General features: G+C 37.0%; 1 protein-coding gene across 1 annotated transcript in view; it reads right to left on the bottom strand.

Annotated features, from left to right (window-relative positions):
* LOC131066185 (receptor-like protein kinase HSL1) overlaps window positions 1-15,291 on the bottom strand; it is a 36,525-nt gene extending 21,234 nt beyond the window's left edge. Inside the window, exon 1 of the mRNA XM_058000881.2 lies at window positions 13,197-15,291. Within this exon, the coding sequence (XP_057856864.2) occupies window positions 13,197-15,291 (2,095 nt within the window). The remainder of the gene's footprint in view (window positions 1-13,196) is intronic.
* Between the last annotated feature and the right edge of the window lie 543 nt (window positions 15,292-15,834).

Genomic DNA, 15,834 nt, shown 5'->3' with positions numbered 1-15,834 from the left:
CACTCTAGCTTTCACTTTTGTTGAGGTATCCTGAAGAGTCTTTTTCACTTGCTCATGAACTTCCTTCATTGATTGAGCCATGTTATCTATTGTACCACTCTTTTGCTGCATGTTACCAAGATCCCTCAACTCCATGACACCCCTTGGGTGCATACCATAAAAAATCTCAAAGGGACTCTTACTAGTGGACCTATTAACACTATCATTATATGCAAATTTTGCCTGATGGATGAGCTGATCCCAACTTTGGCCATATTCCTTTTTCAAACACCTTAAGAAGTTTCATAGAGTCCTATTGACCACCTCAGTTTGGCCATCAGTCTATGGGTGATAAGCTAAATCAAAAGAAAGATTAGTACCCAATCTTTTCCACAATGTCTTCCAAAAATGGCCAAGAAACTTAACATCTCGATCAAAAACAATGCTAGAAGGTAAACCATGGATTCTAATCACTTCCTTGAAAAATAAATAAGCTATATGACTAGCATCATGTGTATTTTTGCAAGGAATAAAGTGTGCCATTTTACTAAATCTATCCACAATCATAAAAATGATATCAAAGCTAGCTTGAGTCTTAGATAAGCCTACCACAAAATCCATGCTAACACATTACCAAGGCCTTGTAGGAATTGGAAGAGGCCGATAAAGGCCAACATTAGAAGTAGTACCTTTTTCCTTCTGACAAACCATACATTGCTCCACATACCTTCTGACATCTCGCTACATTTTAGGCTAATAATAGAAATGTTGCACCAACTCCAATGTTTTGTTGAGACCAAAATGTCCACTCAAACACCCATTATGCTTTTCTTGATTTAGATTATCCCTCATTGAGATTTTAGGAACACATAGCTGCCCACCTTTAAACAACAAACCATTTTGCAAAGTATAATCAGTATATTCACTATGAAAAGAATTATCAAATGCTTGGCAAACCTTATAGATGGCTCCAAAATCTTCATCATCAGGATACATTCCTTTGAAGCATTCTATGCCAATACTCTGAACTTGTACTTCCTGCACTATTAGAAGCATTCTACTCAAAGCATCTCCTACCTTATTACATTGTCCTTTCTTGTGCTTAAGATTAAAAGTGTATGATTTTAAGTAGTCAACCCATTTAACATGCCTATGATTTAACTTATCTTGTGAATTTAAGAAACCCAAAGCCTGATTATCCGTATAAACAAAAAACTCCTTTGGAAGCAAATAATGTCTCCACTTTCTAAGTGATTCAACTAAAGCATAGAGTTCCAAATCATAGGAAGAGTACTTCTTCTTAGCATCATTCAATTTTTCACTAAAGAAAGCTACAGGTCTATTATCCTGACTCAACACTGCACCTACTGCAATATTACTAGCATCACATTCAATAGTAAATAACTTGTCAAAACTAGGTTCAGTATAAGCACTGGTTGAGAATCAACCTTGGTTTTCAAAAGTTCAAACCCGTTATTTGTTGCATCTGTCCACTGAAACTTTACCTTAACTCCACCTTTTATAGTATCAATTATTGGTGCACAAATTTCACTAAACCCTCTCATGAACTTCCTGTAGAACTGTGCTAAGCCATGAAAACTTTAGACATCACTTTTTGATTTAGGTGTAGGCCAATTTATGATGGCTTCCACCTTGGTTTTATCCATTTTCAAATCTCCACCTGAGATCACAAAGCCAAGATAAACCAATTCCTGTTTCATAAAATCATACTTTTCCAGATTGATTGTCAGGTGTTCATTATATAATTTGTTCAAAACAATTTCAAGATGCTTCAAATGCTCTTCTTTAGTTTTACTGAATATTAGAATGCCATCTAAGTATGCCACTACAAATTTACCAATGAAATCATGCAAAACTTCATTCATGAGTCTCATGAATGTACTTGGGGCATTAGAAAGACCAAATGGCATAACTAGTCACTCATAAAGACCCTCATTTGTTTTGAAGGTTGTTTTCCATTCATCATCTTCTTTTATCCTGATCTGGTGATAACCACTCTTTAGGTCAATTTTTTGTGAAATACTTTGCACCTCCCAAACAATCCATCAAATCCTCAATCCTTGGAATAGGAAATCTATACCTGATAGTGATTTTATTAATGGCTCTTGAATCTATGCATAATCTCCATGTACCTCCTTTCTTAGGTGCTAAACTGTAGGTACTGCACAAGGACTTATACTTTTTCTTATCAAATTTTGATCTAGGAGTTCTTGCACTTGTCTTGCCACTTCTTTGTTCTGCTCATGTGTCATCTTATAGGCTACAATTTTTGGTAAAGAGGCTCCCGGTATGAAGTCTATCTGATGGCTAATGGCTCTAGGAGGTGGTAAGGTTGTAGGTGTTCCATCCCTTGTAATTTATTTAAAGTTACCAAGTATTTGATGCACTTCTTGTGGTATTTCAACCCTCTTCTCCTTCTTTTCTTCCTTGGGTGTCACTATGAGTGCAAATCCCACTCCTTTACACTCTTCAAGTATGTTAATAAACTCTTTCTCATTCACTATTAGAACATTCTGATTCTTTGACCTACTACCCTCTTTCTATTCATTTATAGATTGAATTTTGTATGTAACACCATCCTTCTGAAATGAGTAGGAGTTATTTTCACCATTGTGTATGGCTTTCCTATCAAATTGCCAAGGTCTACCAAGAAGTAGATGACAAGCATCCATTGGAAGAATATCATATTAGAACTTATCTTGATACCCTCTTATAGTGAATTCTACCCATGTTTGTTCATTGACAAGAACATGTTGCTCCCTATTCAACCATGTGACTCTATAAGGATGTGTGTGAGGGATTCTTTCTAGCTTGAGTTTACTCGCTGCTTCGTTTGAAACTATGTTATCTGTGGATCGTGAATCAATGACCACCTTGCATACCTTTCCCATGATCTTGCACTTAATTCTAAACAATTGCCTTCTTTGACTAGGTTCCTCCTTGATTGGCTCCTTTATCAAGACACTTCTCATTATCAAACTCACCCCATCTTCTGATGTTAACCTCACTTCATGAGCTTTGCTACTTACTACATTTTCTTGCACATAATGCACTTTTATTTCACCTCCTTGTGATGAAGTGGGTTTCTTTGGACATCTGTAGGTAGGGTGCCCCAACTTCTGACTGTTGTAGCATCTCATCATGGACAAGTAGGACCCTCTTCCTAGTCCACTAGATCTACTTCTACCTAGGTTGCTAGATCCCCTTCCTCTATAGTTGCTCTTGCTATATGAAGCCCAACTTTGCTCAATAAGTTTGGATTCTCCTTGGGACCTTTGATCTCCTCTTCCACCAAAAATTCCTCTATGGCCTCTACCATCTCTTCCCCTACCTCTTCCTTTGTTGCTTTGTTCTTGCTTTCTCTTATTCCTCTCTTCCACTTTGAGTGCTAGTTGATAACACTTGTGAACTATTTATGGACATAACAAACTCATCTCTTCTTGTATGTTCCATTTCAATCCATTCAAATACCTTGCTACTCGTATACTCTCATCCTCTACTACCTTGGATCTCATGCATAGTTTTTGAAATTCCTCAGTGTAGCTACTAATATCTAGGTTTTTTTGTCTCAAGTTTTTTCTTTTCCTATGTAGTTGAATTTCATAGTCTTTAGGAAGATAGGTTTCTCTAATTTTGGTTACCATTTCTTTCCAAGTGGCTATTGGTTTCTTACCTTCTTTCACCCTTTCCTCTTGGATGAAGTTCCACCAAGTTAAGGATGCCCCTCTCAACCTTGATTTTGCTACTTTAACCTTTTGTGCTTCAGTTATTCCATCACATTCAAAATTGTTTTCGAGTACTTTAATCCATTCTATAAGAGTATCAGGATCCATCCTTCCACTGAAAAGAGCTACTCCCTCTAAGGTTTTACCACTCATAGCTCTCAAAGCCTTCAATAATGGCTCTTTCTCAAGAATAGGATCAGGTATGGGAACCTCATCTTCTATTTCCACCATTTTTCCCTTATCTCTTACCTTATCATGGAATTCTTTAGTCTAAACTTCTACTTCAACTAGTTTTATTGCTAGTTGCTCCAACCTCTCCCTGAGTGCTCTATTTTCTTCTTCTTGGTGTTTGACCTTCTTGGCTAACTCAGCATTAGTCACCATGTTTGCTTCTAAGGATTCTATTGGTCCTAAGTCAATTTGTTTTCTCTTTTCACCTGAATCTTTCTCAGGTTTTGATACCACTATGATAGGGAGATTGAATGAGAAGTTGCTCAATAAGTCTAAATTAGTTTAATCAATCATGTGGGCCTAAAGGATATGCTTTTTCTTTTCTGTTCAATTAGTGTTTGCAAAATCAATCTTCAACACCCACATCTCTTCTCAAACAACCACCCTATTATCTTGTTGCACTCCCTTGGTCAAGCTTCTATTCCTCAATGTTGCTCAAATCCTCCACCATAGGTCCACACCCCAAGATGATGTCTTGACTGTCAAAATTGATTGCATTAGGCCCATTGTGTGTATTTCAACTATCCTTCAATAGTTTGGAAGTTTCTAACATTAGTGAGGCAATTGGGTTCAACTTTTTTTGTTAAAACAGGGCTAAAAGGCTACTAGCCCATGGAGGCCTAATTGTAGTAATTTTTGCTTGTAAAGTGAAACAATGGAAAAAAAAACCTTGGAACCTAACTTGGAAGGTGTCAAAAAGGTCTAAATGCAAGGATTTTTATGGTTTTAGCTCCTGAGAAGATGGTATAATGGCTGTCCATATTTTTAGGCAAGAAAGTAGGGTTTTGAGAGGGTTTTGCTCATGAAAAAAAGGAAGGCACTTTTAAGCCACAAACCAAGCCTCCAAACTCTTGTAGAACCTCTTCCACATAATTTGGAACAATTCTTCAACTCTGCCCTGCATGACATTACATCAAACACTTGCTATACAAACTGAAAAAGGAAGTAAAATGACCGTTATAAGCACTATCACTTCTAATTTGTTGTTTTTTCTGCACTTTGCAAGGTTAGAACTTCATGGAAACTTCACCAATGCATGTATTTGCCTCCAAGAAACATTTTTAGCACTTGTCACAAGATTCCAAAGCATGGATATGTTCATAAATCAACTTTGGATTCAAAAAGACATTAAATTCCCAAAACTGGGTACTCGCTGCCAGCTACAACTTGACACATTTTCAAAGTAAAATAAATATTGTTTGGAGCTCCAAATGTCTCTAAAAATATAAGGAGACTAGTGCAAACCTCTTCCTTAAGTTTTTCACTCAATTGACCTTTAAGCACAAACTTGTTTGAGTCTTTATTCAAATTTACTAGCCAAGTCCATCTCCAACTTGCCTAGCATAGACTCAAAAACACTTCCTTTGCACAACCTTGGCCAAAAGATGAAATATTTACACTATACATATGAAATGAAACTTTTCTATGTCCACCCATGGGATCCCAAACCCAGATTTAGACAAGTTGATGCATTTTGGAGTCCAAAACCCTTGACAGGGCAGTCAAGGAGCAAAAATGAAACTATTTTGTACAACCAACTTCCAAATGTAAAACCAATGAAACTATTACATCAAATTATTTGAATGTACATTGAAATCAATCTCCAGCAAGTACTGTATGGAAGGAAACTATCCTGTACGAACTGTCACAAGAAAATGATTTAAAAAACCATTAAAAGCTAGATTTTTTTATATTTCTAATTGAAGATGTCATTCAATTACAATTGCCAAACCTATAAAAAGAAAAGGGAGGAATATTTATAGCATCATGATTCAGTTATTAGGTCCTGTATAGACAACCGGCTATAGGGGGTTTACTTTTACAAACTTGTCTTAAAAATGATAACTTTTCCAAACAAAGAAAACAACTTTTGTTGCTCCAAATGAAATTTTTGAGCAACCTAACTTATCTATCCCTCCTAGACACTTATAAATGTTTAAAAAAACTCACAAAACATGTTCCAAAACTTTCCCATCCATTTCTAGGCCTATAAGGCAATTTCCCACTTTTTAGCCCTTTTTGGCCTAGAAGCACAAAATTGACAACTCAAGCCCTAAGAAGCAAAACTTGATCTCTCAAGAACAAAATGAGATCAAACACTTATGAAATGACTAAAAAAAACCTATAAAAGAATTGAAAACCTACTACAAGAATCACAAACACTTAAGCATGAAAATACTAAAAGGGAGAGTGAAACATGACTAGGTGCTCCTATACCATGCCTATTTGGGCTCATGTATTTTCTTCACCTCCTCTTACAATATTTCCTAGTTAGTATCATGCATATCTTCTTAATCCCTTAAGATTATCACCCAAGCTAACTTTTCTCAATCTGCTAAATCACAAATACCTCTGGGTCCCCTATTGTTGAATGCTCTAGTCAAAGCTAGTTATTGTTGAAGAAGGTTTGAAGGAGGAAACTTCTTCATGGTCCACTTGATGTAATTGGACCCTTGATAAATTAGTGAGTAATGCGACTACCCCTCCCTCCCCTCATCCCCCTGACTCCCCTAATTATTCTCCTCAAAGTGCTCTGATCAAGGAGGAATTTCCACTCTTTGTGGCCAAAGTAAATGAACTTTGTGAGGTATTCAATAAGCATGAACCTACTATCATCTAGCTTCTTGGAAAGTTTAAGCTAGTTAAAAATAAAATTAACAAATGTGAAGCCCTTGCTAATGTGCATGCTAGAACCTTGAGTTGGGTTGCAGATGACAAGGAACCGAGGGCTTGGATGGTAGTGGGCAAATTTTCTACTATGGTTGAAAAGTGAGAAGTGATAATTAAATTCATGAAGGAGCTCAGTGAAAAAGTTAGCCACAATAAGAACACACAGGATTTGGTAAAGGTGGTGGAGGTGTTGCTTGACAATCAAGACTCTATGAAAAGGAAAATGGAGAGCATGCATGCATAGAACATGGAGATGAACGAGAAGAATTATGCTACTATCCAAACTATTCAAGATAAGATTGTAAGGAGTCATCCTAAAAAGAGGAGACATTTGGATTCCTCCACTACTACAGGGCTTGATGCATTTGTTTATAAGATGAAATTCATGCCAAACTCTCTATTTATCTCCTCAAAGAAAGGTTTGAATAGAAAGGTCTCCTTTTCAAAAAAAGGAAATGATATATGGCAGGATATGAAGATGGTGTTCTTCCCCACCAAGGAAGCCATCAATTTGTTCTTTTGGTGGGGGAGTGTCTTGTTTTTTGAGTTTTGTTAGTGGTGGTTAAAGCCAACTAGGTTTTGCTCCTTTTTGTTAGTAGGATTTATTTATTGGATCCTCACCCCTCACGAGCCCTTGGTTTTTGTCTCTCACTAGTTGAGTTTATGCAAAGGTTCAAGCATCTCTGAGTTTAATATATTTAGAACATATATATAAATATATAGGAAAGTAAATTTTAAATGTTCACAATATATATTAAAAGATCACCTTTTTCATTATTCTTTCTGCCGTATTAGCTAATCCTTTTTTGGTTTAGCAGTGGACATCTCTTTCAAAAAATAGCGTTACTTCTCACTTTTCTCAGAAGTGTTGTTGTGCTCAAACTGCTGGTTGTTGCTCTCCCCACCAAATTTTTTCTCTAAAACTCTTTGTGACTACAATGGGAGGGTTCCTAATACAAATGGAACTCAATTCATGCATGATAAATTCAAGAGTAATTCTAAGATATGGTAGAAGGTTATTAAGGAGAACCAAGATAGTTATGTTGAAGGCATGTAGGGTTTCGATCGAAAGATCTCCAAGAATTTTTCCCAGGCCTGGAAAAAAAGGGAGTTGAAAATTGGAAAGTTTGCCTTCAAAGTCACTCTAAACTTTATTGCCACCATCATTAGGTTTCCACGGGATAGAATAACATTCCTCAAGACACCAAAGGGATCCTATAATGAGGAATTTAAGAATTTTTTTAAGATAGGAGAAGGGGTTTCCAAATTACAAAGAAGGTATAACAAAGAAGAGATGCCCAATGTTTGGAAAGATGTTTCCCTTTTTCTAATGAAATTATTCACCTTGTAAGGGCATGTTAAAATATTTCACATCCAACTTTTCCTGATGTTAAACAACCTCAGGTATGGAATAATGATTAACTTTGCTTATTGGGTTTATTCTTCATTATATCAATCTATTGCAAGAACTAAGTCTAAAAATTCTCTTCCCCTCCATCAAGGGATAATACTTAGGCTCTATAACTTTTCACATTGCTTTAACCCCTTCTTGTGGGTCCCTATTAAGTCCGCTTAGCTCCTTGTTGGACCCAAATTTAGTGGCTGAAATCTCTAGCACATCTATGGAAAAACCTAACCCCCTTGTTGGCTCCTCTTTTAAAACCAATCTTGACTCTACCCACTTTAAAAATATAACCACTGGTAGATTTCCTGTTATCTATATCACCTCCCTAGTCTGAATCTATAAAGCCAATCAAAGAAGTTGAAGACTTGTAACTATAATGTATACCATAGTAAATGGTTCCATGAATGTATCGCAAAATCCTTTTGGTTGCCAACCAATGACTTTCTTTTGGTTCTTGCATAAATCTAGATACCATATTGACTGCAAAACAAATGTCTTGTCTAGAATGTGTTAGATAAACCAAGCTACCAACAAGCTATCTATATAAAGTAGCATCCACCTTCTTGGAAGTACATTCCTTAGTAAGCTTAACTCCAGATTGAAAAGGAGTAGGGGCTGGCTTGCATTCAACCATTTGAAATTTTTCTAAAAGATCCAAAGCATATTTTGTTTGAGAAATAAACAACCCATCATGAAGCCTACTAACTTGCAAGCCAAGAAAATAATTTAGTTCACCCAAATCACTCATAAAAAATGTTCCCTTAAGATCTCATTTTAAGTCAGTAATCAACCCAATATTTGATCCAGCTATAAGCAAATCATCTACATAAACTGCAACAATAATAATATCATTTTGCAGTTTCTTCACATAAAGATTTGGATCTGATTTACATTTTTTAAACCCATGAAGCTAAAAATACATGTCAATCTTCTCATTCCATGCCCTTTGTGCCTGCTTAAGTCCATAATGTGACTTCTTTAATCTGCAAACAAGATTAGGATGTTGCTGATCTACAAAACCTGATGGTTGATCCATATATATTTGTTCATATAAATCTCCATTTAAGAAAGCATTTTTGACATCCATTTGATGAATATGCCACCCAAGACTAGCAGCCAAAGAAAGAATAATTCTAATTGTATTCATTTTAATGACAGGAGCAAACGTTTCTTCATAATCAACACCCACTTTTTGATTGAATCCCTTAGCCACCAATCTAGCTTTAAATTTTTCTATAGCACCATCTAATTTATATTTTGTTTTATAAACCCATTTGCAACCAATCACATTCTTACCTTTGGGAAGTGGCACAAGTTCCCAAGTTTTATTTTTCACCAAAGCATCATATTCTTCTTTCATAGCTTTCTCCCATTCTTTCTCCCCACTAGCTTCCTCATATGATCTTGGGTCATTTACCTCCAATACTTTGGCCATTAGAGCACTAACATTTCATCCTTGGATCCTTGAGCCTTGCCCATATATTTCTTCAACACTCCTTATCTTTTGTCTAGCTGAAAAGTCACCTTCTTCATCATCACTACCTGTAGAAAATGACTGATTACAAGCATTAGTTGTTTCATTTTCAATAGTATTGTCATCATTTGTATCCTCATCAATGTAGTCACCATTGGTTTCTAAAATATCTAAAAAATGAGAAGCATTTGTTGTTGTAGAGTGAGAGGGAGTGGCTATAAGTTGTGAATGCTCATCAAACTTCACATCTCTACTAACAAAGACCTTGTTTGTTGTCAAATCATATAACCTATAAGCCTTTGATTCTTCACTATAACCCATAAACAGACACTTATGACTCTTTGGTTCTAACTTTTTTCTCTTTTCATCAGGAATGTGTGCCCAAGCAATACACCCAAAAACTTTAAAATAACTAGCGTGGGGTTTCCTACCACTCCATGCTTCTTCAGGAGTGATATGTGTGAGAGCTTTAGTGGGAATTCTATTTATAATATGTGCAGCACAAGAAATAGCCAAACCCCAAAATTTATTATGTAAACTTTTAAAATGCAACATACAACGAGCCATTTCTAAAAGAGTTCTGTTCATTCGTTCAGCCACCCCGTTTTGTTGAGGAGTATAAGAAACTGTTCTTTGCACCTTAATACCATATTTTTCACAAAATGACTCAAATGCATAATTACAATATTCACTCCCATTATTGGTTCTTAAGCATTTAATTTTTTTTTCACTTTGATTTTCAACTAATACCTTAAACTTTTGAAAAACTTCAAATACTTCATTTTTTCCTTTCAAGAAAATAAACCCATACTCTCCTGCTGTAATCATCAATAAAAGTGAGAAGGTACCTGGCACCTGAAAGTGAAGGATAGCCTGGTTCACATAAATCACTATGAATGAGTTGCAAAGGATGATTAGCTCTCCATGCTTTACCTGAATCAAAAGGATCTCGATCATGTTTCCCTAACACACAGCCCTCACACACAACTTCACAAGCTAACATTTTTGTTAATCCTCTAACCATATCCATTCTAGCCATATCATGTAATTTTCTATAATTTATATGTCCAAGTATAGCATGCCAAAGTTTTGACATATAATCAGTTTGAGCAATAAAAGCATGAGAGAGTGTGAATTTATAATCAACAAACCCCACAAATTTAAATAGATTCTCTTCATGGTCAACTTTACCAATAGCAATTATATTGCTTGGGTTTTTTCTATCTCTAACAATAGCTTGATCAGCAGTGACAACAAACTCATATCCAGCTTGAACTATTTTATATACTGTAATAAGATTCACCCCCAATCCTTCAACCAGTAAAACATTCTTTAAAGATCCATTTGTTACATTAACAGTCCGTGTTCCTAAAACTGGAAGTTTCATTTTATTACCAATAGAAATCTCTTGATCTGAATTCTTTCCTTCATAAAAATCAATAAACAAAGATCTATCCCTAGTCATGTGAGATGATGCCCCTGAATCTAAAATCCATTCTTTATTAGAATCTGAAGCAAAGTATCCCCCCTTAACACTAGATTTACTCTCGGGTGTAGCAATTACCTCCTCATTTGATTTCTCTTGCCTTTTTAAAGAGATGGCTACGAAGCTATGTTTATCCTTCTTCCCATCCTTAAACATTTCTTGCTTGGGCTTATATTGCTGCCTTTCAATGTCCCTCTTCTTCAAACAAAATTTCTCCATGTGATTCTGACCTCCACAATACCTGCAAATAATGGGTTTTCTTCTAGCTTGCTTTTCTGCACCAATATTTCTAGAAAAAATGTTAGAACCTTCATTATTTCGAAATTTATTATTTCCTTTTCAATTCTTTTTTCCATCATTTCTAAAAAATTTACTTTTGGTTGTATATGCATGATTCTTTTTAATATGTCTTTCTTTAATAAGCTGAACTTCTTCATCTAAAACAGACTTGCAAAATTGATCAAAAGTTTGTTGGGGGGTATTGGGATTTAGTTGAAGAACCCTTTTCCTTGATTCCTTAAATATCTTATATGGCTGGGGAAGCTTACTTTTAACCATTGCAATCAACTGAAAATCTATTTTTGCATATTCAACACCTATTTTTTTGAGCTGAGCATTTAAAAAAGTAACTTCATTGAAGTAATCAGACATTTTTCCAAAATCAAATGGATCTAAATTCATCAATTTTTCTTCTATACTAAACATGCTAGCAATGTTTGCATCTTTATAATCCTTTTCTAAATTCTCCCACAGCTCTATTGGATTATCAACATCAACAAATCTTCTATTCAGATTGGGGCTCAAAGCTTTACCAATAATACCTCTAGCTTGCTCCAACTTGCATTTCCACAACTCCTTTTCTTCGTCATTTTGTTGAGGTTCTCCAATTTCTTTATTCACTATCCGCCATAAAGCCTTCTCTCCTAGAGTATTTTTTATTGCAATCTTCCAATCTGCAAAACCACTTCCATCAAAAGTAGGCAAAACTTCATTTGAAGAGCCCATGTTAGCAAAAAAAAAAAAGGCCTTCAAACAAATATTATTCCAGCAATATAACAGCCTTGCAACCAAATATCACTCCAATAATATATCAGCCCTGCAAACAAACCACTTCCAGCAATATATTTTCCTACAGCAAATCCCTCTAGCAATGTTTTTCTAGCTCTGATACCATGTAAAAACAGCCCTAGAAAATAAAAACATAACAGCAACCATAAACAGATAAAAAATAGGGCAAAACAAGATTAGAAAAGATATATATATTCAATTCAAAAGACTGTGTACAGCAGCTGTCTTCAATCACCCAGAAAATAAAAACATAACAGCAACCATAAACAGATAAAAAACAGGGCAAAACAGGGTTAGAAAAGATATATATATTCAATTAAAAAAACTGCGTACAGCAGCGGTCCTCAATCACACATATATATAGCTATTACATCTTTGAAGCCTAGAATCTTCTTGCTTTCTAGAAAACTCTAAACTCTGGAAACTTCTTTTTACAACAGCTCTGTTTTTTAAAAATAGCTCCTGAAAGACTCTAGAAATATTCTATTATTTTTTAGACAATCTTAATTATTCCTAACAGATAGTGCAGAGATGGGAGATGAATCAGGGAACAATTGTGCCTGTAGAGAAACTAACGAAGCAGGCACAGAAATGGGTATTGAAGCAGGGGATGACAATAAAATAATAATAATTTGAACGCAAAATATTAGTTGAGCAAAACTTTTTGCCGAAAGCAATAACATGATACAGGCCTGCACAAAAAGCAGTTTTTAATTGACTGAATAGCTTCCGCATTTTCCTAATTTATAATTTTGCCCGTTTTGTCATTGTTTAGAGCTTCCGTTCACAATGCGAAATGCAGCTAAAACGAAAAAGTCAGCTGTAAACACTCGATTAGAAATGCTCCTTTTCCTTGCAAGATAGGCAAGTTTCCAAATTTAAACCTATTTTTAATCATTTGAAATTCGTATGAATTCAGCTTCGCTACACGTTCAGTTGGCTGCACTGTGCACATACCTAAGTAGTATTATGGCCGTAACAACACTCCGAAACTGTAAACGTCACTTTTCTCGCTCACTTTGAGTATATGGCCGTACTCTGCACAATAAAAATTTATAATGTTATGGTGCTAAATCCGTTACATAGAAATTGAAAATTGAACATATTAGCCCATCGCGGGTAGAGATAAAATGTAACCTGGGGCTATATATCCGTGCGACCCAACATAACCAGATACTGTATGCTCATCACCCAGCCTATCGAACACTCTGGATACGCCAAAATCTGCCATTTTAGCCCTAAAATCCTCGTCTAGCAAGATGTTGCTAGATTTCACATCTCTGTGCAATACTGGAGGGGAGCAATCATGATGCATGTAACTGAGCCCACGAGCTGCTCCATGAGCGATCTGATAACGCATCGGCCATTGCAGCGCCATTTGTGGTTCTGGGTCATCGTGCATACAGTCGAACAAGCTACCGTTGGGCATGAACTGGTAAACCAGCAGCTTGAAATCGAACTCTTCGCTTGAAATGTAACAGAGCAGCTTAAAGATATTGGTATGACGGATGAGTACCAATACATCCACCTCTACTTCCCCAATTTTATTCTCTTCATGCTCGCCATTTCTCATTAAATTTCCTGCTAGTTTACCCCTGTTCCGGATCTTCTTTACTGCTACCGCTTGCCTGTTCTGCAGAATGACCTTGTAAACATTCCCGGAACCTCCAGATCCGATCACGTTACTCTCCTTCAAATTGCGGAGGATGTACGATCCGTCTACTTCTGTCGAAATGAATGGCGTCATTTTCCACGATGGCGTGTCAGTTGGCTTCCTGCGAGACGAACGACAAAGACAAATGGAGCTCAAAGCCACGGCTACAATGAATAAGGGTACCACTAGAATGGTAGCCAATCTCTCAGGTGACAACTTGTATGGAGTGGAGCACGGAGGTAGCGTTAAAATCCGACCCCCGCATAGCCTTGGATTGGGCAGTAAGCTGTCTTTGTAAGCCTGCTTGTCTAGAACTTCTGGAATGTGTCCAGACAAGTTATTGTTGGATAAACTGAAATAAGTCAGTGAATCCCATTGTAATTCGGAAGGAATGCGTCCAGACAAGTCATTGTCGCTAAGACCCAAAATGGTTAACCTCCTCAGTTGATGAATGTTGGCAGGAATTCGTCCAGACAAATTATTTTGATCGAGAAGCAGTTCTCCCAATGTCGAAAGCTGCATTAGACTGGTCGGAATATTACCCCGTAGATGATTGTACCGCATGTCCAACCACTCCAGCTGCGTCAATCTGCCGAAGAAATCCGGGATTTCGCCTACAAGATTACAGTTATATAGCGATAACTTCTGCAACTGCTTTAAATTCCCAAGCCCTTTGGGTAAGACACCAGGTTGCAGAGGATTATTGCCAATCATGAAGTTTACCAGATACTTCATATTCCCGAGAACATTGAATGTCCCATTCAAACTATTGTTGTCGAGGAAGAGAACTTCGAGCTTTGGCAGCATTCCAAAGGCTGGAGGAATGGAGCCACTGAAATCATTATAAGCCAGGTTCAACTCTTTTAACTCGCTCAATTCGGAGATACGACTGGGCAGCCTTCCAATCAACAGGTTTTCCGACAAATCGAGATGCTCTAAACGTTTGCAATGCAAAAGGCCGTGGGGGAATTGACCTATGAAAGAATTACCTGCCAGGTACAGCTCTCTTAAGTCGCTCAATTCGTAGATAGAAATGGGCAGCGTTCCAGAAAATTTGTTCCTCTTTAAATCAAGCTGCCGCAAAAGCTTGCAATGGAAAAGGCCCTCGGGCAAGGGACCGCTGAAAGAATTACCTGCCAGGTTCAACTCTCTCAACTCACTCAATTCAGAGATAGAACTGAGCAGCCTTCCAACGAACTGGTTTGACGATAAATCGAGCTGCCGCAAACGCTTGCAATGCAAGAGGCCATCGGGGAAAGGACCGCCGAATTCATTGTATGAGAGAATCAACGTCGTGAGATTAGGAAGGCTACATAGAGCCGAAGTCAAGTTCCCAGAAATAAAAGAACCCGTGAGATTTACTTTGGTAACGCTGTTGAATGTATCACAAGAGATTCTACTCCAAGCACACGGATTTTGATCAGATTCATTCCAATCGTTTAAAGATTCAGTATCGCTGCAATATTCCTTTGTCATTTTAAGAAGAATTACGCCGTCCTGCGAGAGGGAAGCGCAAGGAAGAAGCGAGAGTGAAAAGGTGAGGATGCAGGAAAAAAGAACGAGAGCGGGACGGGCCATTATTGCTTGTAGACGCTTGAGCAAACGAGAAGGCTCTATTAGAGAAAATGTGGGGAAAGATCATTCGGATTGAAGACTCCTAAGCTCAGTCGGATTTAAGGCTCCTAATTTTCTTGATCAAAAAGTAAACGTTCAAAGATATGTAGCGTGAAAGATCGGCCTCAACACAGTATCTATCATTATGAACGTTCGTGTGGAAAACGCCAAACAAGTTACATTATTTTGAGCTCACCTCGCGAACATTGGTACTGCACGTTCCGAAAAGAAGTCAAGTGATTATAAAACTCTTTGGTTCGGTGAATGGAGACGGAACTGGTCTACACGGCGCGCCACCGAACCACATGCTGTTCCGCTCCTTTGGTCCGAAAGTAAAAGTTCGTCGGGCCCACATAGCTGTCAGTTAGCGTGGGCCACCTTGACGCTTACCGACATCTATTTTTTTGGGGGTAAGGATGGATGTCAAATGCAGACATTCAATTTCAATAGTTGAAGATAAATAATAACTTCACATTTGTGTTTATTATATACTTAAAAAGCATCATA

This window comes from Cryptomeria japonica, chromosome 10, assembly GCF_030272615.1.
Source record: "Cryptomeria japonica chromosome 10, Sugi_1.0, whole genome shotgun sequence".
NCBI lineage: Eukaryota > Viridiplantae > Streptophyta > Pinopsida > Cupressales > Cupressaceae > Cryptomeria > Cryptomeria japonica.
Note: the sequence above shows the minus strand (reverse complement) of the source record. Positions and strands in the feature narration are given on the sequence as shown.